The 26,950-nt window shown below is 42.4% G+C and overlaps 2 protein-coding genes across 8 annotated transcripts in view; one reads left to right on the top strand and one right to left on the bottom strand.

Annotated features, from left to right (window-relative positions):
- Positions 1-1,282, bottom strand: part of KHDRBS1 (KH RNA binding domain containing, signal transduction associated 1) — a 28,187-nt gene extending 26,905 nt beyond the window's left edge. The window contains exon 1 of the mRNA XM_062508836.1: positions 925-1,282. Within this exon, the coding sequence (XP_062364820.1) occupies positions 925-1,213 (289 nt within the window). The 5' untranslated portion in view covers positions 1,214-1,282. The remainder of the gene's footprint in view (positions 1-924) is intronic.
- A 3,084-nt stretch (positions 1,283-4,366) lies between these two features.
- On the top strand, positions 4,367-25,300 carry PTP4A2 (protein tyrosine phosphatase 4A2). 7 transcript variants are annotated; one of them, XM_062509306.1, is made up of 6 exons: positions 4,367-4,471; positions 12,830-13,689; positions 16,052-16,144; positions 18,237-18,367; positions 22,499-22,573; positions 25,093-25,300. In XM_062509306.1, exons 2-6 carry the CDS (start codon positions 13,594-13,596, stop codon positions 25,199-25,201), a joined length of 504 nt encoding a protein of 167 aa, XP_062365290.1. In that variant the 5' UTR covers positions 4,367-4,471; positions 12,830-13,593; the 3' UTR covers positions 25,202-25,300. The 7 variants fall into 7 exon arrangements, with proteins under 7 accessions (XP_062365290.1, XP_062365291.1, XP_062365294.1 ...); XM_062509307.1 differs by lacking the exon at positions 4,367-4,471 and adding an exon at positions 6,348-6,518; XM_062509308.1 differs by lacking the exon at positions 4,367-4,471 and having other exon boundaries at positions 12,337-13,480; positions 13,607-13,689.
- Positions 25,301-26,950: the final 1,650 nt, after the last annotated feature.

The raw sequence follows: 26,950 nt of genomic DNA, 5'->3' as shown, positions 1-26,950 counted from the left end.
GAATGGGTGGGATGGAGGCCCCGAAGGCGGTGCAGCAGAGGAGATGCAGGGAAATCCGAGCTGCCAAGCGATTGGACAGAGGCTCTGGAGAAGGAGAAGGCTCGGCTGGGCACAGAACAAAGACTGCCATTTCCAGCCCTTCCTTCCTTCCTCGGCTTCCGCACGAGCCGAAAGCTCGGCGGGCACCAATTTCCAGCCAGGAAGAAAAAAAAGAAAAAAATAAAATAAAATAAAATAAAATATCCTAGACATGGCTCGCTGGGATTCCATCATCGCTCCCATGGCTTTTTTTTTTTTTTTTCCTAGTTTTTCTCTCCTCCACGGATGGAAGGGCTGCCCTGATTTCGGCTGGCACGGAGCTTTTTTTATTCTTAAGAGCTGTTTTTTAGGGATTTTTATGGCCATCACATTATCAACACCCTTGCTATTTCGGCTATTCCCGAGCAGGGTGTACCCCAAGATTTCTCAGTAAAAGAGAGGAGCTGTCCCCAGAGCAGGGGGAGCGTGGCAAGGACAGGTCACCTGAACCGAAGGGACATCCCATCCCCCCCGGCTCTCATTCCCATCTGGAATTCCGGAATTCCAAACTGGAAGGATCTCGGGGATGGAATGGGATGGGCATCGCTTGTTTCTACTCCCTCTCAACGCCGCAATTACCATTATTATCAGCGTATTTACTATTACCATCACATCTTCTTTCAATTATTCAACTGCAATCTCAGCCCGCGAGGGTTTTTGATTCTCCTCTCCGGCTGAGGCCACACCGCAATGACTAACACAATACAATATAACCACCAATGAAACACGCTCCAACCCTACGGGTCAAGCTGCGATTACACAGACAAATACCTCATTTGAACCCCCCTGTCGCACCGGAGCCAGAGCGGCCACCGGGACCCGCTGCCCTCTCCCTTCTCCCGGTACCTGCGGTGAGGAGCTGCATGGCGTGCGTGAAGGACGGATCCAGGCTGTCCTTCTCGGCCATCAGCTCGGGCAGGTACTTGTTCTCAGGCTCCATTTTACCTCCAACCATCTGCGCCGAACCCCCTTGCCCTGAGGCTCCGCCGGCCGCGGCCCCACCGGGCGGCGGCTGCGCCCCGCTGGCGGTTCCGCGGGCCCCTCCGCCACGGGGCGGCCGGCGCGGCGGCGGCGCGCGACTACCGGGACCTTGCCCTCGAGATAAGCGGCCTGTGGGGTCGTCGCGGCGCTGCATGAGGCGGTGCCGGGGAAGTGAGGCCGGGCCGGGCCGGGGACGGCGGCGGGAGCGCAGCGGCCACACCGCCCGCGCAGCGCCCGGGGGCCGGAAGTGCCGCGCCGGAAGTCCCGCCCACCTCCCGGGTGGATGTGAGGGGGGAAGCGCGGCGGGATCGCCCCGCGCATGCGCAGAGCTCGGTGTCTCCCCCCCCACCCCCCCTCAGGAATGGCGTGAGGGGAGGTGTAAGAGCGGGAAATGATGGAGTCACGGAATAGGTGCGTGGGGGAAGAGAATTACTCTTCCACTCCGCCCTCCCGTTGTAATCCCTGTGATAACTGGTCAAAGATGCGTCTTAATCGTAAAAGTATTGGGGTTTGTATAAATCGGAGTAGTGGGGTCTGAAGTGAAGCGTGAACATTAGATTGAGGAAAATATACGATCAAATCATTCTGTTTTAAATCCCCCTGTTATGAATATTGTGTTTTCTAAACAAGTTGTATCTACTACCGGTTTGCAAAATCAGATTTCCTGCCTTCGTTTGATCGTTGCTGCCTATCTACAAAGACCAGAGTTCCCGACTTTTGCTGGTTTTTATCTACCGAGACCACATGGTTGATTGAGTTTATGAGACTGACCATCACCCAAAGACGTTACAGATGTTTATTCACCACCATTGCTTACCTGGCAAAGTTAAAAATCACAACGAGAGACCATACTGTAAGAAGAAGCTGCAAACCCAGGTGGAGTGGGCAGTGACCCCTCACGTTCCCCAGCGCTGCTTGCTCCGTCTACAGCAAATCAAGACTTTTTAAATTTCTCATTGAGAACATCCCCAAGCAGCCCCTTCCCCGGATGGCAGGATTTGAGTATTTACTGCGAACGTGTGCCCTGTGTCAGCCTGAGGCCGTTTCCTCTCGGTGAGCTCACTCTTCACACAGCAGCACAGACCGGCCTCACCTCACCACAAGCTCCTGGTCACGGAGAGCCCTGAGGCCGCCATGAGCCTCCCTCCCAAGCCGCTCACACAAGGCCTATTTCTTGACCTTGTACGAGCCTTGGAGAGGCCCAGAACTGAACGCGCTACTGAAGGTGCGGCCTGACCAATGCGGGGTAAATAAATCCATAAAGATGTAAGAGAACCAGCGAGAGCATGGAGAGCGCGGGCGGGATTCGAACCCTCGGCCCTGCCCGGAACTGCGCCCCGGCGGTGCCGCGCATGCGCGCTCTCAATTCCCGCCAGGCGGCGGCGCTGAGGCGCGGGAAGGCCTGAGGGGGACCCGGGACCGGAACCGAGACCGGGACCGGGTCATGGGCATCGAGATTTTGGTCTGGCCGGGTCACAGCGCTGCCCTGTGGTACAGGGGAAGTGCCGCTGTGAGGGCTCAGTGTTCCGCTGCTTTCTCCGCAGTTCCTTGTGGGAGCTGAGCCTTCCCCTCCCTGGCCTCCTGTTCCTGTGGAGCAGAGCCCACTGTGGGGGACGAGCCCTCGGTGTCCCTGTCTTGGCTCCCACGCGTGCCAGGTGCTGAAGAAGGAAAGAAAAGAGCCTTTGAAGGAAATTAAAGAGCCCTCGGAAAAGGAAAGAAAAGAGCCCTAAGGCCTGTGGCTCTAGTTACGACTTTGCCGAGCCATTAAACCCAGCAAAGTGGGACTGGGCAGCTTCTCCGTGTATTCTGAGGGACAAAGGTTTGCTGGTTCCTTTTTTCTCACTGGGGATACACCCTAAATTTTTGCCCCTTCATGGATGATTCTTCAAGTTTCTTTGCTGATGGATTTGGGCAAGGAGTTGGACTTGGTGGCCCACATGGGTCCCTTCCAACTTGAGGTATTCCATTATTTTATAAATGCAAATCCCCTTTTTTTGCAGGGATTTCTGTTACTGTGTGTGGAGGCAGCACTTCACTAGCACTGACACAGTCCAGGCTCTGCAGCTGCTTAAATCAATATAAAACACGGCTCTCTATGAATAATTCAGTCGGAGCATGGGAAATGGGAAGACAACAGCTTTTCTAGGCGGGGAAATCACACATCTCCTCCAGCCTGGTGAGGAAACAAGGGATTCTTATTTATCCACCTCTCCCTGAGCTGTGAGGAGATGTCACCCGATTTTGGGGACGCCTGTGGCACTCGGTGGCCCCAGCTGGGAGCGGGTTCTGCCACAGTCCCAGCAGGACTGTGAGGGGGACAGCCTCCCTTTTCCAGGCGGGATCGGGACGCAGGTGTGACACATTGGGAAACGGGGGATTGTCACCTCGGGCCGCCTGTACCCCCACGGCTGCTGCCAGCCACGCTCTGAGGGAGGAATCCCGTGCTCCAGCCGGGAGCGGGGAACCGGACCCACGGCTCGTTGATTTACTGACGGTCGCGAGGGATCAGAGCTGGATCCACCAGCGTTTCCCCGCGTGTTCTTGACCCAGATCCCGGTTCCCCGATCCCGCTCCCGTCACGAGCTGAGGGAAGCGGAAGCTGTGGGAACCCCCGGCAGGACCGAACCATTGGCCGCAGTGGGGAGGAGCGGGCTGTGCCACTGCGCCGGCGGGGGGGGGGAGGGAAATGCTGGCGTGGAAGGCTCCGTGTGCACGTGCGGCCAGAGGGCCGGTCCAAGTGCGCGGGGGGGGGGCCCGGCACGTACCAAGGGTGACTGGGGACGGCGCCCCCAGGCCATACCAACACCGGGGGTGGGGGAAGAGGCCTATAAAGAGGGGGGTTTGCTATAAAGGCAGCGGGATGGTAAGAACCGTTCTGCATGGAGAGAGGGCACCACCCCCTAGAGCGGATTGCTCAAGGTATTATCTAACCTGGCTTCGAACAATCCCCGGCTCGGGGCATTCCACACGCTCACAGGGAGGAGCGTCCTCCTAGTACCTAGCCTTTATTGCTCCTTGTCCTATCGCTGCAGCTCGTGACGAAGGATCCCTGTCCGCTTTCCCTGGAGGCGCCTCCACACACTGAAAGGTGCTGCGAGACTCACCCTCCCCCTTCCCCCCCCCCCGCCGCGCCTCAAATGGACGCGCCCATCGCGCTGCCCCGGGGCGGGGGCGAGTGTGGGCGGACCGTACCACTGTGGCGGCCGTGGGTGTGAGGGGCGGGCCGTACCACGGCGCCGGCGGGAGGGGGGGGGGGCGCGGCCTGTGCGCGAGGAGCCGTGTGGCGGCGCGCGGGCTCTCGGTGTCTCCGGCAGGACCGGGCCCAGCGCAGCCCCAGCCCCGTCACGGGCCCCGCCGCCCGCCCGCGACCCCGCCCGACCCTGCCCGGTCCCCGGCCCGCTCAATGCCCAGGGTGAGGGAGCAACGGGGCCGATTCGTGGGGGAACGCAGAGAACCGGGGGAAGACTGGAGGCGCCGCCCCGGGAGCTGGGAAAGGCGGGGGTGGGGGAGGGAGGTGAAGGGAGGAATCTCAGGTGTTCTGAGGGGATTCCCTGCTCTGGGGAGGCCTCTGTGGGCTGAAGAGTCTCTTTAGGCCCTTGTGGGGGGTGCGGAGGGGTTTTTGTGCTCTCGGGGTGGGTCTCAGGGTTGCAGAAAGCTGAGGCGTTAATTCGGGGTGGGCTTGGAGGTGCGGGAGGTTTCCTCTGCGCTGAAGGGCTCATTTGGAGGGGAATTTGGGGTCCAGGGGCTGGCTCCTGTTGCGGAGGAAATTCCCGGCCTTTGGGGTTGGTTTGGGGGACCCTTGGGGGGCGCTTTAAAGGCTCCCCGAGTGTGAGGAGGAGATTTGGGGGCCCCTCATCACCTGAGGGGTCCCTCCTGTGCTCGGGGGGTGCTTTGGGGGTCCCCAGCGGCTGCTTGGGGGCACTGGCCCTCACCTGCAGCTTTGGGTGGGTCCCTTCTACCTGCAAGGCTGGTTTTGGGAGGGGTCCTCCCTCACCTGTGGGACCTGGGGGAGCTCAGTGCCCACCCCCAACATTGTGTGGGTGCCCAAACCCCCCTGCACCTGGTTTTGGGGGGATGTTCAGGAAAGAAGGGCATTTCCTAGGGGATTGGAAGTGGGAGGACAGGGAGGGTTGAATGTGGGGTTTGTTCCTGGTTTTTGGGGGATGTGTTTGTAGCTGTTTGGTTGTTTTTTTGTTTGTTTGTTTGTTTTGTTTTTTTTTTGTGGGGGAATGGTCTGTAGCTGTTTTTTGGGTGTGGGGGAATGATCTGTACCTGCTTCGGGGCGTTTTACCTGTTTTGTGGGACATTTGGAGCAGTGTTTTGAGGCGCGGGGTGTTACTGATTTCCGTGTGGATGGGAAACAAGTTTGATAAGAGCTGACGATTTTTTGGGGTGGGAAAGGGGTTCAGTAAAATGTGAAGGATTTTTTTTTTATTTATTTATTTTTAGAACTGAAAAACTAAGGGGAAGAAGCTGTGGGGTGACATTTCTCAGGCTGGAGGGAGGGGGAGCAGGAAAGGAAGAGGGTGTCCAGGATGCGGTGGTTTTCCTGGGGTGGGAATGGGGGCAGGGCTGGCCGGTTTGTCTGGATAAAGGGCTGCCCTGTGGGATTTGGGGCTCGAGAAACAAAAAAAAAAAAAAAAAGGGGGGGGGGAAGAGTCGATGAATTCTGGGACAAGCAGCGCCTCAGGAAAAATCCTGGCGTGGCCCAGGGTTCTGCGAGTGACCTGCGGGAAGATCTGAGTCAGGGGAGGGGCGGATTTCTTGGGAATGTCAGCTCGGGGCGGGCTTTGGGATGAGAAGGAGCTGAGCTTTGGGAGTTTGGGGATTTTTGGAGCGCAGGTGAGGCCGCGGGGGAAGTGCTGGAAGCGGCTTCCTTCAGTCTCACGGTGGCTGCTGGGTGTGATTAGTCACGATCTGCGTTTTCTCCCCGGGCAGTCTGTGCTCGATGGTTTCGGGGTGAGGAGGAGGAGGAGGAAGAAGGCAGAAATTGGGCTTTGAAAGGCTCCTGTATAAATGGAAACTCGCCTCGAAACTCCCTGAACGAACCAGGGTCTGACTCAGAACTGCAGTTAGGATTTAAAGGAGAGGAAAAAGAAATAAAAAAAATGAATAACAATAAGAAAACCCCCCACCACTAGCAGTAGCCAGAAAACTCTGTCTCCTTTTGACTCAACACTTGAAATACTTGGATTTAATCAACTCAGCTGGAGTTAAGGTAGGAGTGTGGATGCACAGCCAGGAACTCAGGGTCTAGTTGTGATTTTTTTTCCCCTTTTTTTCTTTAGAAAAACCTAATAAACTGCAGCGAGGCTGAATTCCCTGCAGAGATCCATCCTCCTCTTCCACCCTGCAGTGCTCAGTCCTGTGTGGGGCAGAGCCCTGGGGTGCTTCCCTGGCTCCTGGACTTTGCCCAGCTCTGGAATTCCGGGTCTGTTACCTCTGGGAGGCAGAGCCAGGTGATTCGTGGCAAGGAGAATTCACTCCAGGAGGGATCCAGAGCTGGGAAAGGAGCTCTGGAGATGCAGGACAAGCAGGGAACAGCTTCACGCGGGTTTAGATGGGATTTTGAGATCGAGATGGGATTTACTTCATCCCTGTGAGGGTGCTGAGGGGCTGGGATGGAATTCCCAGAGAATCCATGGCTGCCCCATCCCTGGAAGTGCCCAAGTCCAGCTTGGAGTAACGTGGGACAGGGAGAGGAAGCTTTACCATCCCTTCCCACCTGAAGCACGCTGGCATTCCAAGGGATCTTTGTGTGTTTTGGGAGGGGCAAACGCATTTCCAGCGACTCGGGTGCGCTGGCAGAGGGCAGCTGGCTCGCTCTGGATCGCTTGGATCCAGCCGGAGATCCAGGAGCAGCTCCGTGTGAACGTTGGAAATCAGCCCCCGTTTTGGAGCTTGCTCTTTTTTGGGGCCGAGAGCTGGAGCAGCCTGGCACCTCTTAAATAAGAATTACAGAATCCCTTTAGGGTGGCATCTCACGGCTCGTTTTGCTGATTGGGAAGGGCTGGAAGAGGCTGAAATCTCCTTTCTCAGCTCCCAGACTCTTCCCCAGGTTGGCTCCACTGTCGCTTGCAGCTTTTTGTTGTTTCTCTCTCTCTCTCTCTCTCTCTGTGTGCGCCGTGCTAAAAACAAGTGGAGCTCTTCGCTCTCACGCTGAAAACCGAGCCGTGGCTGGGGACAATGGGGACTTTGTGGCCCTTTTGGGCAGTGACATTTATCAGTCAGCCCCAGGCTCCGCTGTCAGCCTGCCTTTAACTCCTCAGCTCCAAACTCGTTTTCCCAGCAGAAACTCGAGGTGCAAGTGACTCAGCCCTGCCGTTTCTGTGTTTTCTGGGTGATTTTTTGAAGTCCCTTTTGAGTCCTGCTCGACTCGTTAATGGGGTTTGGGGTGTTGGGTTTGATATTTGAGCTGCAGGCGTGACAATATTGAGGCTCGGTTGTTGATCAGGCAGGGCCTTGTTTTCAAAGCCCAGCTTGGACAACTCAGCCTTCTGATTTTTTAGGAAGGATTTATTGATGTTGCAAACAAATTTCTGAAAGTAGTTTTTGATTTCACTTCAATATAATTCCGTGCCTTAAACAGGATTGTAGCTCAATTTTTTTTTTTTTTCTCCTTAGCAGAGCCTTTTGCTTTCAACTTCAAACACTTTTAGCAACTTTTAACTTTTTGGGCATGGAATGCAAATACCATTCTAACATATCCTCTGAAAACTTAAGTGATGGGTGGGGAAGGTGGTTTGTTTTTAATAATCCCAGCGTCAGAACAGCATTTTAACAGGGAAGAACATAAACCTAAAAGAACTATCACAGCGTCCAGCTGCTTCCAGGATGATTTCTCCATCCATTCCTATTTATCCCAACTTTTCCAGCTTTGCCTCAGGCCTGTTGTCCTCCTCGGAGCAGGTGACAATTGTCACCATATCCTGGCGCAGTCAGTCACTCTGTAATTCTTTCACGCCGAGGGTTTTTTTTTTGTTTGTTTTGTTTTTTCTTTCCCTTTTTTTTTTGTTGTCTCTGCTCGGGCTGATCTCTATCTGCTGCGCCTTTGGTGCGAGAGGAAACGAGTGAGTCACCCCCAGAGCTTGTCAGCGAACTGGGAGGGACTGGGAGGGACTGGGAAGGAGCTGCAGCCCCCGCGGGGGAGGACAGGGTGGAACAGTGAAATTTTTCAATTTTTTTTTTTTTTTTTGACCTCACCCCTCTCCTGGCACGTGTCAGTCTGAACAAGCTTCCTTCAGAAAAGGTTTCCAAGGAGTTCATTTCCTTCCAGGGTTGGGTTTTTGTTTTTGGGTTGGTGTTTTTTTTTTTTTTTTTTTTTTTTTTTGTTTTTGTTGTTTTCTCTGTGTTCTAGGAGAGGGTATTAAAAATAACCATTTTTTTTTGAGGTTCTGACTGATTTGTGTTTTAAGTTTTCAGGCTTGTGTCAGGAAAATGAATGCACAAACACCAGGGGTTTGTGTCCAAAAAGGAGCCAGAGGTGTCCTGTAACTTTACTGGAATAAAGGGAGAGGCCGTGGGGCATTCCCATGGGATATCTCAGGTTTTTGGAGGATTCACCTCCCTTTTTATCCCATGTTCCCTCTCTCTTTCCTTTCCCCATTGCCTGAGGTACTTGAGACTTCCCAGAACTCCTGGTACCTGGGATTCCCCTCTGCTGTACAACCCTCCCTTTTCATTTTTAATTCTTACAGAATTCATGGGTTTTTTCCCCATTGCTTCTTTCATCTCTCAAGATCCAATTTCATTGATCAGTTTGTTTGTAAAGGCAAATATACATATATACTATTTTTTTTTCCATTCAGCCATCAGTGGAATCCTTCCCATTGTTTCTTTTATCTCTCAGTGCTGGTTTTGTCACCCCACAGTCTGTTTGGAAATCCAAATCCATCATTCTTCTCACTCCTTTTGGAGGTCTCTGGCTTCTTTCACTTGGGAAATGCTCACATGAAACATTTTGGTGCTGTAGGGATAGAGAGGGACCGCTCAAGTGAGGAATTTTCAGGAAGGGAAAATAAAACCTGAGGAAGGAAAAGCCCAAATCCTGATGGGGCAGGATGGGAATTCGATGGGATCCCGTTTTTGTGGTGCCGATTTCACTGCGGAGATTGGATGGGAAAAGGAAAATCCAGCGGCTCAGGGATTCTCCAAAGGATTTGGGGATTGCTCGAGGCCTTCCCGAGGATCCTTTGGGTTGTGAGTGACAGATGAGCAGGGAGTGCAGTGCTGGGAGGGGATCCCAGTGACCTCTATGGGGAACGGGGCCTTGGGGATGGGAACGGGGCCTTGGGGATGGGAACGGGGCCTTGGGGATGGAAACGGGGCCTTGGGGATGGGAACGGGGCCTTGGGGATGGAAACGGGGCCTTGGGGATGGGAAATGGGACCTTGGGGATGGGAAATGGGGCCTTGGGGATCACTGGGGAACGGGGCCTTGGGGATGGGAAACGGGGCCTTGGGGATGGGAACGGGGCCTTGGGGATGGGAACGGGGCCTTGGGGATCACTGGGGAACGGGGCCTTGGGGATGGGAACGGGGCCTTGGGGATGGGAACGGGGCCTTGGGGATCACTGGGGAACGGGGCCTTGGGGATGGGAACGGGGCCTTGGGGATGGGAACGGGGCCTTGGGGATCACTGGGGAACGGGGCCTTGGGGATGGGAACGGGGCCTTGGGGATGGGAACGGGGCCTTGGGGATGGGAAATGGGGCCTTTGGGATGGGAACGGGGCCTTGGGGATGGGAACGGGGCCTTGGGGATGGGAACGGGGCCTTGGGGATGGGAACGGGGCCTTGGGGATGGGAACGGGGCCTTGGGGATGGGAACGGGGCCTTGGGGGTCACTGGGGAACGGGGCCTTGGGGATGGGAAACGGGGCCTTGGGGATGGGAACGGGGCCTTGGGGATGGGAAATGGGGCCTTGGGGATGGGAAATGGGGCCTTGGGGATGGGAACGGGGCCTTGGGGATGGGAACGGGGCCTTGGGGATGGGAACGGGGCCTTGGGGATGGAAACGGGGCCTTGGGGATGGAAACGGGGCCTTGGGGATGGGAAATGGGGCCTTGGGGATGGGAACGGGGCCTTGGGGATGGGAACGGGGCCTTGGGGATCACTGGGGAACGGGGCCTTGGGGATGGGAACGGGGCCTTGGGGATGGGAACGGGGCCTTGGGGATGGGAACGGGGCCTTGGGGATGGGAACGGGGCCTTGGGGATGGGAACGGGGCCTTGGGGATGGGAAATGGGGCCTTGGGGATCACTGGGAAATGGGGCCTTGGGGATCACTGGGGAACGGGGCCTTGGGGATGGGAAACGGGGCCTTGGGGATGGGAAACGGGGCCTTGGGGATCACTGGGAAATGGGGCCTTGGGGATCACTGGGAAATGGGGCCTTGGGGATCACTGGGAAATGGGGCCTTGGGGATCACTGGGAAATGGGGCCTTGGGGATGGGAACGGGGCCTTGGGGATGGGAACGGGGCCTTGGGGATGGGAACGGGGCCTTGGGGATGGGAAATGGGACCTTGGGGATGGGAAATGGGGCCTTGGGGATCACTGGGGAACGGGGCCTTGGGGATGGGAAACGGGGCCTTGGGGATGGGAACGGGGCCTTGGGGATGGGAACGGGGCCTTGGGGATCACTGGGGAACGGGGCCTTGGGGATCACTGGGAAACGGGGCCTTGGGGATCACTGGGAAACGGGGCCTTGGGGATCACTGGGAAACGGGGCCTTGGGGATCACTGGGGAACGGGGCCTTGGGGATCACTGGGGAACGGGGCCTTGGGGATCACTGGGGAACGGGGCCTTGGGGATCGCTGCAGGAGCTGCAGCAGCTGCTCTCCATCCCTCCTTCCATCCCTCCTTCCATCCCTCCTTCCATCCCTCCTTCCATCCCTCGTGGTTTAGCTCGGGTTTGGAGGAGCTGCTGGAACTGGGAATTGCTTTCCCCAGGGCTGCTGGAACTGGGAATTCGTCACGGTGTCATTCCTGGTTTTCCCTTCACCCTCTGGGAATTCCTCACGGTGTCATTCCTAATTGGAGATTTCATTAGTATTCAAACCACTAAAAAAACCACGTGGATAATTAAATATTTGGATTTGAGGTAGTTTGGGATAATTCCAATTTCCATCCCCCTGGATTTCATGGGTTTTATTCCTCCTTTATTGCTGAAATTTTGAAATTCTGCCTTTTCAAACTGAGAACCTTTCAAGCTCAGGTCTGTAAATAGACATAAGACTACAAATAACCCCAAATTATTATGCCTATAACTGAAATAATTGAGAAAAAATTACAAATTATTGCTGCTAAATGACCATTTGACCATCACTTTGATGGATTTCTGGGGGATATTTCGAGTTGGATGAAATTTATCCCTTAGCAAGAGCTCAAATACATGAAAAATTGATTTTATTCTATTTATTTTATTTCTTACACTCTTTATTTCTGCTGCTGGTTTTGTTCAGAAAACAGAGGCGCAGCAGTGCCTCTATTCTGGATATTTTTGATATTTTGATACATATTTGATATATTTTTGATAGATTTAGGATTAATCCAAGCAGGTGGGGCTGTGCCCATGACATTTCCAAGCGTGTGCTTGGCTTTGTGCTTTTTTATTTTTGTTATTCCAGGACACAGAATTCCTTGTCCTTGGTGCTTCCAGGAGCAGCAATTGCAACAAATCCCGAGAGAATATTCACAATATTTCTGATTAGGGCTATCAGGACTTTCATTAATTTAATTTTTTGTTTTAATTGGGGTTTTCCTGGGGTGGGTCAGTGATGGGAACGGAACCCACAAATCTTTTTCCTGCTGTTTATCCCAAATTCCAGGTGTTCTGTTGGAGGATATTTGGGGACATTGCAATATTTCTGATCAGGGCCTTTATTAATTTAATTTTTCTTTTAATTGTAATTTCTCTGGGGTGGGTCAGTGATGGAAACAGAACCCACCAACACTTTTCCATTTCCTGCTCTTTTATTGGGGGATATTTGAGCACATTTCAATATTTGTCATCAGGGCGATCAGAACTTTGATAAAATTGGGATTTTATTTCAGTGTTGATCTGGTTTTAACCAATTCCAGGTGTTTTATTGGGGGATACCTGAGCACATTTCAATATTTATGATCAGGGCTATCAGAACTTTTATAAATTTGGGATTTTATTTCATTACTGCTCTGTTTTTAACCAATTCCAGGTGTTTTATTGGGGGCTATTTGGGCACATTTCAATATTTATGCTCAGGCCTATCAGGATTTTACAACTTTGGGATTTTTCTCCATTACTGCTCTGTTTTTCTCCCAATTCCAGGTGTTCTGTTGGAGAACACTTGGTAATTTCAATATTTCTGATCAGGAAATCCTGATCAGGGCTATCAGAACTTGTATAAAATTGGGATTTTATTTCATTGTTGATCTGTTTTTAACCAATTCCAGGTGTTTTATTGGGGGATATTTGGGCACATTTCTGTATTTATGATCAGGGCTATCAGAACTTTTATAAATTTGGGATTTTATTTCATTACTGCTCTGTTTTTAACCAATTCCAGGTGTTTTATTGGGGGATATTTGGGCACATTTCTGTATTTATGCTCAGGGCTATCAGAACTTTTATAAATTTGGGATTTTATTTCATTACTGCTCTGTTTTTAACCAATTCCAGGTGTTTTATTGAGGGATATTTGGGCACATTTCAATATTTGTCATCAGGGCTATCAGAACTTTGATAAATTTAGGATTTTTCTCCATTACTTCTCTGTTTTTCTCCCATTCCAGGTGTTCTGTGGGAGGATATTTGGCACATTTATGGCGATTCTGAGCATCAGGGCAGATTTCTGCCAGGCCCAGCACAGCACCCTGCCTGCCAAGTGAGCTCAGGGGGCTCCCCACGTGTGCCAGAAAATTCCCTAAATTCCATTTTTTTTTTAAATTTTATTTTATTTTATTTTTTTTTTTTTGGTGTGGGGGCCTTCAAGAAGACTCTGGGAACGCAGCAGATATTTATGGGATATCTCCTGCCCCTTGGAAACAGATTTGCTGTCATAAAAAAAAAAAAAAAATAAAAAACCGAACCCCAAATTGGAGACAAAAAAAAAAAATCCCAAAATTAAACTCCAAAGCCTGAATTTAATTTCCTTCAGCAGTGCCTCGATGTAGAACAGGTTGCCAAGCCTTACCTGGAGTGGGAATTTCAGAATTTTAGGAACCTGAAGGATTCTACCCCCACCAGGAATTAAGGATTTGGAAGCAAACCTGGTTTTTTTTGGGGTTTTTTTTGTTTTTTTTTTAATTATTTTTTTTTTTAAGAGAATAAATAAAAACCACCAAACCTCCAAACCCATCAAAGCAAACTGATAATCCCAAGCATATTTTATTTTATTTTTGATGTTTTATTTTTGATGTTTTCTTCTGTGAAACCTTGCCGAGGTTATTAATTTTTTTCCCCTTTTATTTAGTTTTTATTTTTGTTTTATTTTTTTGGGTTTTTTTTTGTTTTTTGGTTTTTTTTTTGGCCCCTCACACATTTTTATTTTGCCATTATGAACCGTCCAGCCCCTGTAGAAATCACTTATGAGAATTTACGTTTTCTGATCACTCACAACCCAACCAATGCAACCCTCAGCAAATTCATCGAGGTAAGGAATCCAAAAAAAATCCCCAAATTCCTCCAAATCCCTGCCCAGATCAATCCTCCCTCACCTCCTGTCCTCTCCCCTGGATTTCAACTTGGATTTTGGGGTTTTTTTTTCTTCATTATTCACATTTTCCTCCCAATATGAGAAAAGAATTCCTGATTTTTTTTTTTTTGTTTTGTTTTTTGTTTTTTTTCTTAAGTTTCTTGGTTTGGATCTTCAGTTTTGGATTGAAGGATTTAATCTTTGAAAAAGAATAACAGATCCCAAAAAATTCCAAAATTCCTGCCCAATCCTCCCTCACTTTTCCTGCTCCCTGAAATTTAAATTTCTTTCCTTTATTATTCACATTTTCCTCCCAGTATGAGAAAAGAATTCCTGATTTTTTTTTTTTTGTCTGAAATTTCTTGGTTTGGATCTTCTTCAATTTTGGATTGAAGGATTTAATCCTTGAAAAAAATAACAGATCCCCAAAAATTCCAAAATTCCAAAATTCCTGCCCAATCCTCCCTCACTTTTCCTGTTCCCTGAAATTTAAATTTTTTTCCTTCATTATTCACATTTTCCTCCCAATATGAGAAAAGAATTCCTGATTTTTTTGTTTTTTTTTTTTTTTTTGTTTTGTTTTTTTCTGAAATTTCTTGGTCTGGATCTTCTTCAATTTTGGATTGAAGGATTTAATCCTGGGACAAGAAGAATTATTATTATTTATTTCTTTTTTAATTTTTATTCCCCAGCTATTAAGAATTTTCTCCCATTTCCAGATGTCTCTCTGCAATAAACATTCCTGCTAATTACAAACTATTACAAATATTTTAATATTTATTTTATATTAATTTTATTTTTAATATTTAATTTGTTTTTATTTTTAATTTGTTTTTACTTTTGTTTTTATTTTTATTTTTAATTTGATTTTACTTTTTACTTTTATTTTTTAATTTTATTTGTTTTTATTTTTAATTTGTTTTTATTTTTAATTTGTTTTTATTTTTAATTTGTTTTTATTTTTGTTTTTATTTTTATTTTTAATTTGATTTTACTTTTTAATTTTATTTTTTAATTTTATTTGTTTTTATTTTTAATTTGTTTTTATTTTTAATTTGATTTTACATTTTAATTTGATTTTATTTCTGTTTTTATTGTTAATTTTATTTTTATTTTTAATTTAATTTTACTTTTAAATTTAATTTCTATTTAAATTTTATTATTTATTTCTATGATTTGCATATTATTATATATTTATGATTATCATAATCATTATTATGATTGAGCTTTGTTCTGTTCAACACTCCCTGAAGAGAAAACACTCCCAAACTTCTATTTAAAAACAATAAAATTTTTTATAAATAAAAAATTTAACCAGTTATTTTAACTTTATAATGGGATTTCTTTTATTCCCCTCTCAGTAACTTCTTTTACCTTTAATAAATAAGAAATTCAACCAGTTATTTTCCCTTTATAATGGGAATTATTTTGTTATTTTAACTTTATAGTGGGAATTATCTTTCCCCTCTCAGAAATTTAAATTTTTTTCCCTCTCTCAGTAACTTTTCTTGTAACAAAGAAGGGATTTGTGCAGTTATTTTACCTTTATAATGGGATTTTTTTTATTTTCCCTTTATAACGGGAATCCTTTTTGCTCTTTTCCCTTTACAATGGGATCCTTTTGCTATTTCAGCTTTAAAACAGGAATTCTTTTGTTACTTTACAGCGGGATCCTTCTGTCCTTTTCCCTTTCTAACGGGATCCTTTTGCCCTTTTCCCTTTACTATGGGATCCTTTTGCCCTTTTCCCTTTACTATGGGATCCTTTTGCCCTTTTCCCTTTCTAACGGGATCCTTTAGTCCTTTTCCCTTTCTAACGGGATCCTTTTGCCCTTTTCCCTTTCTAATGGGATCCTTTTGCCCTTTTCCCTTTCTAACGGGATCCTTTAGTCCTTTTCCCTTTCTAACGGGATCCTTTTGTCCTTTTCCCTTTCTAACGGGATCCTTCTGCCCTTTTACTATGGGATCCTTTTGCCCTTTTCCCTTTCTAACGGGATCCTTTTGCCCTTTTCCCTTTCTAACGGGATCCTTCTGCCCTTTTCCCTTTCTAACGGGATCCTTTTGTCCTTTTCCCTTTCTAACGGGATCCTTTTGCCCTTTTCCCTTTCTAACGGGATCCTTCTGCCCTTTTCCCTTTCTAATGGGATCCTTTTGCCCTTCTCCCTTTCTAACGGGATCCTTTTGCCCTGTTCCCTTTCTAACGTGAATTCCCCCGTCAGTAACTTTCTGGTGGCAGTGTTCCTGTGCTGCCAGGGCCGCTGCCGGTGCCGGTGCCCGGTGCCCCCGCAGTCTCTCAGTGCCCCCCGTTGCTGTGTCCCCAGGAGCTGCAACGCTTTGGGGTGCGCACGCTGGTGCGCGTCTGCGACGCCACCTACGACCGGGGGCCCATTGAGAGCCAGGGCATCCAGGTGCTGGTGAGTGCTGCGCGGCCCAGGGCACGTTTTTATTTGGTTGAGTTGGGTTGGGTTGAGTTTGGTTTAGATTGAGTTGAGTTGAGTTGGGTTGGGTTGAATTGGCTTGGATTGAATGGAGTTGGGTTGAGTTGGGTTGGAATGGGTTGGGTTGAGTTGGGTTGAGTTGGGTTGAGTTGAGTTGGGTTGGGTTGAGTTGGGTTGGGTTTGAGTTGAGTTGGGTTGAGTTGGGTTGAGTTGGGTTCTTTGAGTTGAGTTGGGTTCGTTGAGTTGAGTTGGGTTGGGTTGAGTTGGGTTGGGTTGAGTTGGGTTGGGTTGAGTTGGGTTGGGTTGAGTTGGATTGGGTTGAGTTGGGTTGGGTTGAGTTGAGTTTGGTTTGGGTTGAGTTGGGTTGAATTGGCTTGGATTGAATGGGGTTGGGTTGGGTTGAGTTGGGTTGGATTGAGTTGGGTTGGAATGGGTTGGGTTTGAGTTGGGTTGGGTTGAGTAGAGTTGGATTGGGTTGAGTTGGATTGGGTTGCGTTGGGTTGGGTTGAGTTGGGTTGGGTTGAGTTGGGTGAGTTGGGTTGAGTTGAGTTGGGTGAGTTGGGTTGGGTTGAGTTGAGTTTGGTGGGGTTGGTTGGGTTGACTTGAGTTGGGTTGAGTTGAGTTGGGTTGAGTTGGGTTGGGTTGGGTTGAGTTGGGTTGGGTTGAGTTGGGTTGGGTTGGGTTGAGTTGGGTTGGGTTGGGTTGAGTTGAGTTTGGTTGGGTTGAGTTGAGTTGGGTTGGGTTGGGTTTGAGTTGAGTTTGGTTGGGTTGAGTTGGGTTGGGTTGAGTTGAGTTGGGTTGAGTTGGGTTGGTTGGGTTGGGTTGAGTTGAGTTTGGTTGGGTTGAGTTGAGTTGGGTTGAGTTGAGTTTGGTTGGGTTGGGTTTGAGTTTGGTTTGATTTGGTTTGGTTTGATTTGATTGAGTTGGATTGAGTTGGGTTGGGTTGTGTTTGTTTTGATTTTTATTTTTAATTTATTTTTATTTTTTATTTCCATTTTTATTTATTTGGATTTTTTTTTATGCTCAGAATTTGGGATTTTTAGGATCAGGTTCACCTGCTCAGAATTGGGAAGAATTGAGAATTGGGAATTTGGGATTTGGGATTTTTATGGACAGCTTTACCCCTCAAGAATTGGGAAGAATTGGGAATTTGGAATTTTTAGGATCAGCATTACCTGCTCAGAATTTGGGAGAATTGGGAAAAATTGAGAATCTGGAATTTGGAGTTTTTAGGATCAGCTTCTCCTGCTCAGCATTGGGAATTTGCAATTGAGAATTTGGGATTTTTAGGATCAGCTCCACCAGCTCAGCATTGGGAATTTTGGATTTGGGATTTTTAGGATCGGCTCCACCAGCTCAGCATTGGGAATTTGGGATTTGGGATTTTTAGGATCAGCTTCTCCAGCTCAGCATTGGGAATTTGGGATTTGGGATTTTTAGGATTGGCTCCACCTGCTCAGCATTGGGAATTTGGGATTTGGGATTTTTAGGATCAGCTTCTCCAGCTCAGCATTGGGAATTTGGGATTTGGGATTTTTAGGATCGGCTCCACCAGCTCAGCATTGGGAATTTGGGATTTGGGATTTTTAGGATCAGCTTCTCCAGCTCAGCATTGGGAATTTGGGATTTGGGATTTTTAGAGGCAGAGCCTGAAGCACAAATGGGATTTTTTTTTCCAGGGTTCCCCAAGCAGCAGCAGAGCTCTGCAGAGTTCTCCCTCCCCTGTTTAATTAAAACCACTTCTTAATTCCCCCTTTTCATTTCACCAAATGACATTTCAAGCACAACAATCCCTCTAAAAAAATAATAATAATAAAAAAAAAAGAATAAAAAAATCTTCCCTGCAGACAATTCCACAACAAAACACAATTAAATCATTATTAATTAAAACCCCTATCAAACCCATCCGCCAGCAGAAAAAAAACCAACCCCAATAATTACATTAATTATTTGATTTCAACTCGATTAAATTTTTCCTTGCGCCGCCGAGAATTAATTAAATTTTTTTTTTTAAATTTAATTTTTTTTTTTGTTTTGTTTTGTTTTGTTTTTAATTTTTCCCAATCAGGATTGGCCATTTGATGATGGAGCACCACCCCCGAGCGAGATCGTGGAGGATTGGCTGAACCTTTTGAAAAACAAATTTCGGGAGGAGCCGGGATGCTGCGTGGCCGTGCACTGCGTGGCAGGGCTGGGCAGGTCAGCCCCAAAATTCCTGTCAAAATCCTATTTATTTCATGGAAAAAGTGGTGAAAAAATCAGATTTATTGATTGGTTCTGTGCTGCAGGTCAGCCCCAAAATTCCTCTCAAAATCCCATTTATTTCATGGAAAAAGTGATGAAAAAATCAGATTTATTGATTGGTTCTGTGCTGCAGGTCAGCCCCAAAATTCCTCTCAAAATCCCATTTATTTCATGGAAAAAGTGGTGAAAAAATCAGATTTATTGATTGGTTCTGTGCTGCAGGTCAGCCCCAAAATTCCTGTTAAAATCTCATTTATTTCATGGAAAAAGTGGTGAAAAAATCAGATTTATTGATTGGTTCTGTGCTGCAGGTCAGGCCCCAAAATTCCTGTCAAAATCCCATTTATTTCATGGAAAAAGTGGTGAAAAAATCAGATTTATTGATTGGTTCTGTGCTGCAGGTCAGCCCCAAAATTCCTGTTAAAATCCCATTTATTTCATGGAAAAAGTGGTGAAAAAATCAGATTTATTGATTGGTTCTGTGCTGCAGGTCAGCCCCAAAATTCCTGTCAAAATCCCATTTATTTCATGGAAAAAGTGATGAAAAAATCAGATTTATTGATTGGTTCTGTGCTGCAGGTCAGCCCCAAAATTCCTGTCAAAATCCCATTTATTTCATGGAAAAAGTGGTGAAAAAATCAGATTTATTGATTGGTTCTGTGCTGCAGGTCAGCCCCAAAATTCCTGTTAAAATCTCATTTATTTCATGGAAAAAGTGGTGAAAAAATCAGATTTATTGATTGGTTCTGTGCTGCAGGTCAGCCCCAAAATTCCTCTCAAAATCCCATTTATATCATGGAAAAAGTGATCAAAAAATCAGATTTATTGATTGGTTCTGTGCTGCAGGTCAGCCCCAAAATCTCAATTAAAATCTGATTTATTTTATATAAAAAGGGATCAAAAATCAGATTTATTGATTGGTTCTGTGCTGCAGGTCAGCCCCAAAATCTCAATTAAAATCTCATTTATTTTATATAAAAAGGGATCAAAAATCAGATTTATTGATTGGTTCTGTGCTGCAGGTCAGCCCCAAAATCTCAATTAAAATCTGATTTATTTTATATAAAAAGGGATCAAAAATCAGATTTATTGATTGGTTCTGTGCTGCAGTTTAGGCCTCAAAATCTCAATTAAAATCTCATTTATTTTATATAAAAAGGGATCAAAAATGGGAATTTATTTCTTTTTTGCCCCCAATAATTGGGATTTTTGCCTTGAAGGAATTGGGGATTTTGTGCTTATTGATTTATTTCTGGTATTTTATTCATTTTTAATTTTTAATTCTTGTTATTTTATTGTTATTGGGGGGTGTTGGGTTATTTTTTGTAATTTTTTTTTTGTAATTTTTGGTGGTTGGTTTTTTTTTTTTGTAATTATTTGTAATTTTTATTATTGGTATTTTTCATTTTTTATTTTTATTTATTATTTTTAAATTTTTATTTTTTAGTTTTATTTCTAAATTTTATTTTTAATTTTTTAAATTTTAATTTTAATTTTTATTTTTTCATGTTGATTTGAGTTTTGTTTCTTTTTTAATTTTGATTCTATTTATTTTTTTTAATTTTAGTTTTTATTTTTGTTTTAATTTTTTAAATTTTATTTTAATTTTTTATTTTCTTTATAAATTTTATTTTTTCTAAATTTTATTTATTAATTTTATTAATTTTATTTTTTAATTTTACTTTTATTTTTTTATTTTTTGATGTTATTTTTAATTTTATTTTTAAATTTTATTTTTTATTTTATTTTTTAATTCTATTAATTCTATTTTTTAATTTTATTTTTTAATTTTTTATTTTTTGATGTTATTTTTAATTTTATTTTTAAATTTTATTTATTTTTTAATTTTATTTTTAATTTTATTTTTTAATTCTATTTATTAATTTTATTTTTAATTTTATTTTTAATTTTTTTATTTTTTGATGTTATTTTTAATTTTATTTATTTTATTTTTTAATTCTATTTATTAATTTTATTTTTTAATTTTATTTGTTTTCACTTTCATTTTATTTTCATTATTTAATTTCATCTATATTTCTGTTTTTATCTCTGTTTTTGTTTCTATTTCCATTCCATTTCCATTTTTATTTTTATTTTGAATTGGATTTTTATTTGGATTTTGATTTGGGTTTGAATTTGGATTTTTATTTTTATCTTTATTTTGATACGGATTTGGATTTTTATTTCCATTCTGATTTTTATTTTTATTTGGAATTGGATTTTTATTTTTATTTGGATTTTATTTCCATTTGTATTTGCATTTGGGTTTGGGATTTTATTTTAATTTGGATTTTATTTGAGTTTGGGTTTTTATTTCCATTTAGGTTTTTATTTCCATTTTGATTTGGGTTTGGGTTTTTATTTTAATTTGGATTTGGGTTTTTATTTTAATTTGGATTTTATTTGGGTTTGGGTTTGAGTTTTTATTTCCATTCGGGTTTATTTGGGTTTGGATTTGGGTTTTATTTGGGTTTATTTGAGTTTATTTGGATTTATTTGGGTTTATTTGGGTTTGTGTTTGGGTTTTTATTTCCATTTTGATTTGGGTTTGGGATTTTATTTTAATTTGGATTTTATTTGGGTTTGGTTTTGGGTTGGGGTTTGGATTTGGATTTGGATTTTTATTTGGATTTTTATTTCCATTTTGATTTTGGTTTGGGTTTGAATTTGGGTTTTTATTTTGATTTGGATTTTATTTGGGTTTGGAATTGGGTTTGGGTTTTTATTTCCATTTGGGTTTTATTCCCATTGGGGTTTTATTTGGGTTTATTTGGGGTTTATTTGTGTTTATTTGGGTTTGGATTTATTTGTGTTTATTTGGATTTATTTGTGTTTATTTGTGTTTATTTGTGTTTATTTGGGTGTGGGTTTATTGGGGTTTATTGGGGTTTATTTGTGTTTATTTGTTTTTATTTGTGTTTATTTGGGTTTATTTGGATTTATTTGGGTTTGTGTTTATTTGTGTTTATTTGGGTGTGGGTTTATTTGTGTTTATTGGGGTTTATTTGTGTTTATTTGTTTTTATTTGTGTTTATTTGTGTTTGGGTTTATTGGGGTTTATTTGTGTTTTTTTGGGTGTGGGTTTATTTGGGTTTGGATTTATTTGTGTTTATTTGGGTTTATTTGGATTTATTTGGGTTTGGGTTTATTGGGGTTTATTTGGGTTTATTTGTGTTTATTTGTGTTTATTTGTGTTTATTTGGGTTTATTTGGGTTTATTTGGGTGTGGGTTTATTGGGGTTTATTTGGGTGTGGGTTTATTTGTGTTTGGATTTATTGGGTTTATTTGTGTTTATTTGGGTTTATTTGTATTTATTTGTGTTTATTTGTGTTTATTTGGGTTTATTTGTATTTATTTGTGTTTATTTGTGTTTATTTGGGTTTATTTGTGTTTATTTGTGTTTATTTGTGTTTATTTGTGTTTATTTGGGTTTGGATTTATTGTGTTTATTTGTGTTTATTTGGGTTTATTTGGGTTTATTTGGGTTTGGGTTTATTGGGGTTTATTGGGGTTTATTGGGGTTTATTTGTGTTTGGATTTATTGTGTTTATTTGTGTTTATTTGTGTTTATTTGTATTTATTTGTGTTTATTTGTGTTTATTTGTGTTTATTTGTATTTATTTGTGTTTATTTGGATTGGTTTGGGTTTATTTGTGTTTGGATTTATTGTGTTTGGATTTATTGTGTTTATTTGTGTTTATTTGTGTTTATTTGTATTTATTTGTGTTTATTTGTGTTTATTTGTGTTTATTTGTGTTTATTTGTATTTATTTGTGTTTGTGTTTATTTGTATTTATTTGTGTTTATTTGTGTTTATTTGTGTTTATTTGTGTTTATTTGTGTTTATTTGTGTTTATTTGTGTTTATTTGGATTGGTTTGGGTTTATTTGTGTTTGGATTTATTGTGTTTGGATTTATTGTGTTTGGATTTATTGTGTTTATTTGTGTTTATTTGTGTTTATTTGTGTTTATTTGTGTTTATTTGTGTTTATTTGTGTTTATTTGTGTTTATTTGGATTGGTTTGGGTTTATTGGGGTTTCTGGGGTTATCTGGGTGTGGATTGCAGTCCCCTGTGTCCCTGCAGGGCTCCCGTGCTGGTGGCTCTGGCTCTCATTGAGAGTGGCATGAGGTCGGAGGACGCCGTGCACTTCATCCGGCAGTGAGTGACAATCCCTGGGCCCCAAGGGAATGGCCAGGAAAGGGTTAAAAAAATCCTGTTAATTAATGAGGGTTCACGAGGGGTCTCATTCAAATCTGGGATTAAATGGGCAAAAAAAACCCCAAATATTCTGAATTGTGTGAGGTGGAAATGGCCAGGAAAGGGTTAAAAATTCCTGTTAATTAATGAGGGTTCATGAGGGATCTCATTAAAATCTGGGATTAAATGGGGAAAAAAATCCTCAAATATTCTGAATTTTGTGAGGTGGAAATGGCCAGGAGAGGGTTAAAATATCCCTGTTAATTAATGAGGGTTAACGAGGGATCTCATTCAAATCTGGGATTAAATGGGCAAAAAAAACCCCAAATATTCTGAATTGTGTGAGGTGGAAATGGCCAGGAAAGGGTTAAAATATCCCTGTTAATTAATGAGGGTTAATGAGTGATCTCATTAAAATTTGGGATTAAATGGGGAAAAAATCCTCAAATATTCTGAATTTTGTGAGGTGGAAATGGCCAGGAAAGGGTTAAAAATTCCTGTTAATTAATGAGGGTTAATGAGGGATCTCTTATTAAAATCTGGATTTAAATGTGAGGAGAAAACTGAAATAATTTGATTTTTTTTAGGAGATAAAAATGTCAAGGAAGGGTTAAAAAATTGCTGTTAATTAATGAGGGTTAATGAGTGATCTCATTAAAATTTGGGATTAAATGGGCAGAAAAAACCCCAAATATTCTGAATTGTGTGAGGTGGAAATGTCCAGGAAAGGGTTAAAAATTCCTGTTAATTAATGAGGGTTAACGAGGGGTCTCATTAAAATTTGGGATTAAATGGGTAGAAAAAACCCCAAATATTCTGAATTGTGTGAGGTGGAAATGGCCAGGAAAGGGTTAAAAATTGCTGTTAATTAATGAGAGTTAATGAGGGATCTCTTATTAAAATCTGGATTTAAATGTGAGGAGAAAACTGAAATAATTTGATTTTTTTTAGGAGATAAAAATGTCAAGGAAGGGTTAAAAAATTGCTGTTAATTAATGAGGGTTAATGAGTGATCTCATTAAAATTTGGGATTAAATGGGCAGAAAAAACCCCAAATATTCTGAATTGTGTGAGGTGGAAATGGCCAGGAAAGGGTTAAAATATCCCTGTTAATTAATGAGGGTTAATGAGTGATCTCATTAAAATTTGGGATTAAATGGGGAAAAAATCCTCAAATATTCTGAATTGTGTGAGGTGGAAATGTCCAGGAAAGGGTTAAAAATTGCTGTTAATTAATGAGGGTTAATGAGGGATCTCTTATTAAAATCTGGATTTAAATGTGAGGAGAAAACTGAAATAATTTGATTTTTTTAGGAGATAAAAATGTCAAGGAAGGGTTAAAAAATTGCTGTTAATTAATGAGAGTTAATGAGGGATCTCTCATTAAAATCTGGGATTAAATGGGGAAAAAAAATTCAAATATTCTGAATTTTGTGAGGTGAAAATAATTGAATAAAAAGCTGGAGTTGGATTGGAATATTGCATTGGAAAAGTGTGAGAAATGGTGAAATATTTGTTATTGAAATAGGGGGAGAAAAATTAAAATATTTATTGAAATATTGGGAGAAAAATTAAAATATTTATTATTGAAATAATGTTAAAATTTAAAATATTTATTATTGAAATATTGGGAGAAAAATTAAAATATTTATTATTGAAATAGTGGGAGAAAAATTAAAATATTTATTGAAATATTGGGAGAAAAATTAAAATATTTATTATTGAAATAATGTTAAAATTTAAAATATGAATTATTAAAATATTGGGTGAAAAATTAAAATATTTCTTAATTGAAATAATGTTAAAATTTAAAATAATTATTATTAAAATATTGGGTGAAAAATTGAAATATTTATTATTGAAATACTGGGAGAAAATTGGAAATATTTATTATTGAAATAATGTTAAAATTTAAAATATTTAGTATTGAAATATTGGGTGAAAAATTGAAATATTTATTATTGAAATAATGGGAAAAATTTAAAATATTTATTGAAATATTGGGAGAAAATTTGAAATATTCATTGAAATATTATGGGAAAAATTGGAATTTATGATTGAAATGTTGGGGGAAAACTTAAAATATTTATTATTGAAATAATGTGAAAAAAAATTGAAATATTTATTGAAATATTGGGAGGAAAATTAAAATATTTATTGAAATAATGGGAGAAAAATTGGAACTTATGATTGGAATAATGGGAAAAAAATTGAAATATTTATTGAAATATTGGGAGGAAAATTAAAATTTATAACTGAAATAATCATGGAAAAAAATGGAAATATTTCAGATTGTGATATCGTGAGAAAAATCAGAATTTATCATGAAAACACCATGAAAAAATTCACTTTTTCCCACTAAAATTCCCATTAAAACCCCCCAAAAATTTCCCTAAAATAACCAAAATTCTGCTTTTTTTTTTTTTTTAAACTGATTTTAATTTTTTTTTTAATTTAATTTAATTTTTTTTTTTTTTTAGGAAAAGGAGAGGAGCTTTTAATTCCAAGCAGCTGCTTTATCTGGAAAAATATCGTCCAAAAATGAGATTACGATTCAAAGATGCCAATGGGCACTGCTGTGTTCAATAAAAAACCCCAAAAAATTGAAATTTTAACCTAAAAAAAGCAGCAGAAATGTTCTGGTGTGGGAATTGGGAATTTAAATAAAATAAAATAAAATAAATTGAATTTTCACTGAAATAAAGCAGAAATGTTCTGGTGTGGGAATTGGGAATTTAAATAAATAAAATAAAATAAATTGAATTTTCACTGAAATAAAGCAGAAATGTTCTGGTGTGGGAATTGGGAATTTAAATAAAATAAAATAAATTGAATTTTAACTGAAATAAAGGAGAAATGTTCTGGTGTGGGAATTGGGAATTTAAATTAAATAAAATAAAATAAATTGAATTTTAACTGAAATAAAGGAGAAATGTTCTGGTGTGGGAATGGGAATTGGGAATTTAAATAAAATAAAATAAAATAAATTGAATTTTAACTGAAATAAAGGAGAAATGTTCTGGTGTGGGAATTGGGAATTTAAATAAAATAAAATAAAATAAATTGAATTTTAACTGAAATAAAGGAGAAATGTTCTGGTGTGGGAATGGGAATTGGGAATTTAAATTAAATAAAATAAAATAAATTGAATTTTAACTGAAATAAAGGAGAAATGTTCTGGTGTGGGAATGGGAATTGGGAATTTAAATAAAATAAAATAAATTGAATTTTAACTGAAATAAAGCAGAAATGTTCTGGTGTGGGAATTGGGAATTTAAATTAAATAAAATAAAATAAATTGAATTTTAACTGAAATAAAGGAGAAATGTTCTGGTGTGGGAATTGGGAATTTAAATAAAATAAAATAAAATAAATTGAATTTTAACTGAAATAAAGGAGAAATGTTCTGGTGTGGGAATTGGGAATTGGGAATTTAAAATAAAATAAAATAAAATAAAATAAAATAAATTGAATTTTAACTGAAATAAAGGAGAAATGTTCTGGTGTGGGAATTGGGAATTGGGAATTTAAATTAAATAAAATAAAATAAATTGAATTTTAACTGAAATAAAGCAGAAATTTTAAGGTATTAAATACATAACAAAGGTCCCTGTGGCCACCAACTTGGGGACAGCGCTGGTCCCGGTGGTCCCCGTGGCTACCAATGGTCCCCTGTGGCTACCAGGGGTCCCCGTGGCTACCAATGGTCCCCGTGGCTACCAATGGTCCCCGTGGCTACCAATGGTCCCCTGTGGCTACCAATGGTCCCCGTGGCTACCAATGGTCCCCCGTGGCTACCAATGGTCCCCTGTGGCTACCAATGGTCCCTGTGGCTACCAATGATCCCTGTGGCTACCAATGGTCCCCCGTGGCTACCAATGGTCCCCTGTGGCTACCAATGGTCCCCGTGGCTACCAATGGTCCCCTGTGGCTACCAATGGTCCCCTGTGGCTACCAATGATCCCTGTGGCTACCAATGGTCCCCGTGGCTACCAATGGTCCCCTGTGGCTACCAATGATCCCTGTGGCTACCAATGGTCCCTGTGGCTACCAATGGTCCCCGTGGCTACCAATGGTCCCCTGTGGCTACCAATGGTCCCCGTGGCTACCAATGGTCCCCTGTGGCTACCAATGGTCCCCTGTGGCTACCAATGATCCCTGTGGCTACCAATGATCCCTGTGGCTACCAATGGTCCCTGTGGCTACCAATGGTCCCCCGTGGCTACCAATGGTCCCCTGTGGCTACCAATGGTCCCCGTGGCTACCAATGGTCCCCGTGGCTACCAATGGTCCCTGTGGCTACCAGGGGTCCCCTGTGGCTACCAATGATCCCTGTGG

The sequence above is a fragment of the Cinclus cinclus genome, chromosome 26 (assembly GCF_963662255.1).
Source record: "Cinclus cinclus chromosome 26, bCinCin1.1, whole genome shotgun sequence".
Taxonomy (NCBI): Eukaryota; Metazoa; Chordata; class Aves; order Passeriformes; family Cinclidae; genus Cinclus; species Cinclus cinclus.
The sequence above is the reverse complement of the archived record's forward strand: the minus strand, read 5'-3'. Positions and strand labels throughout refer to the sequence as shown.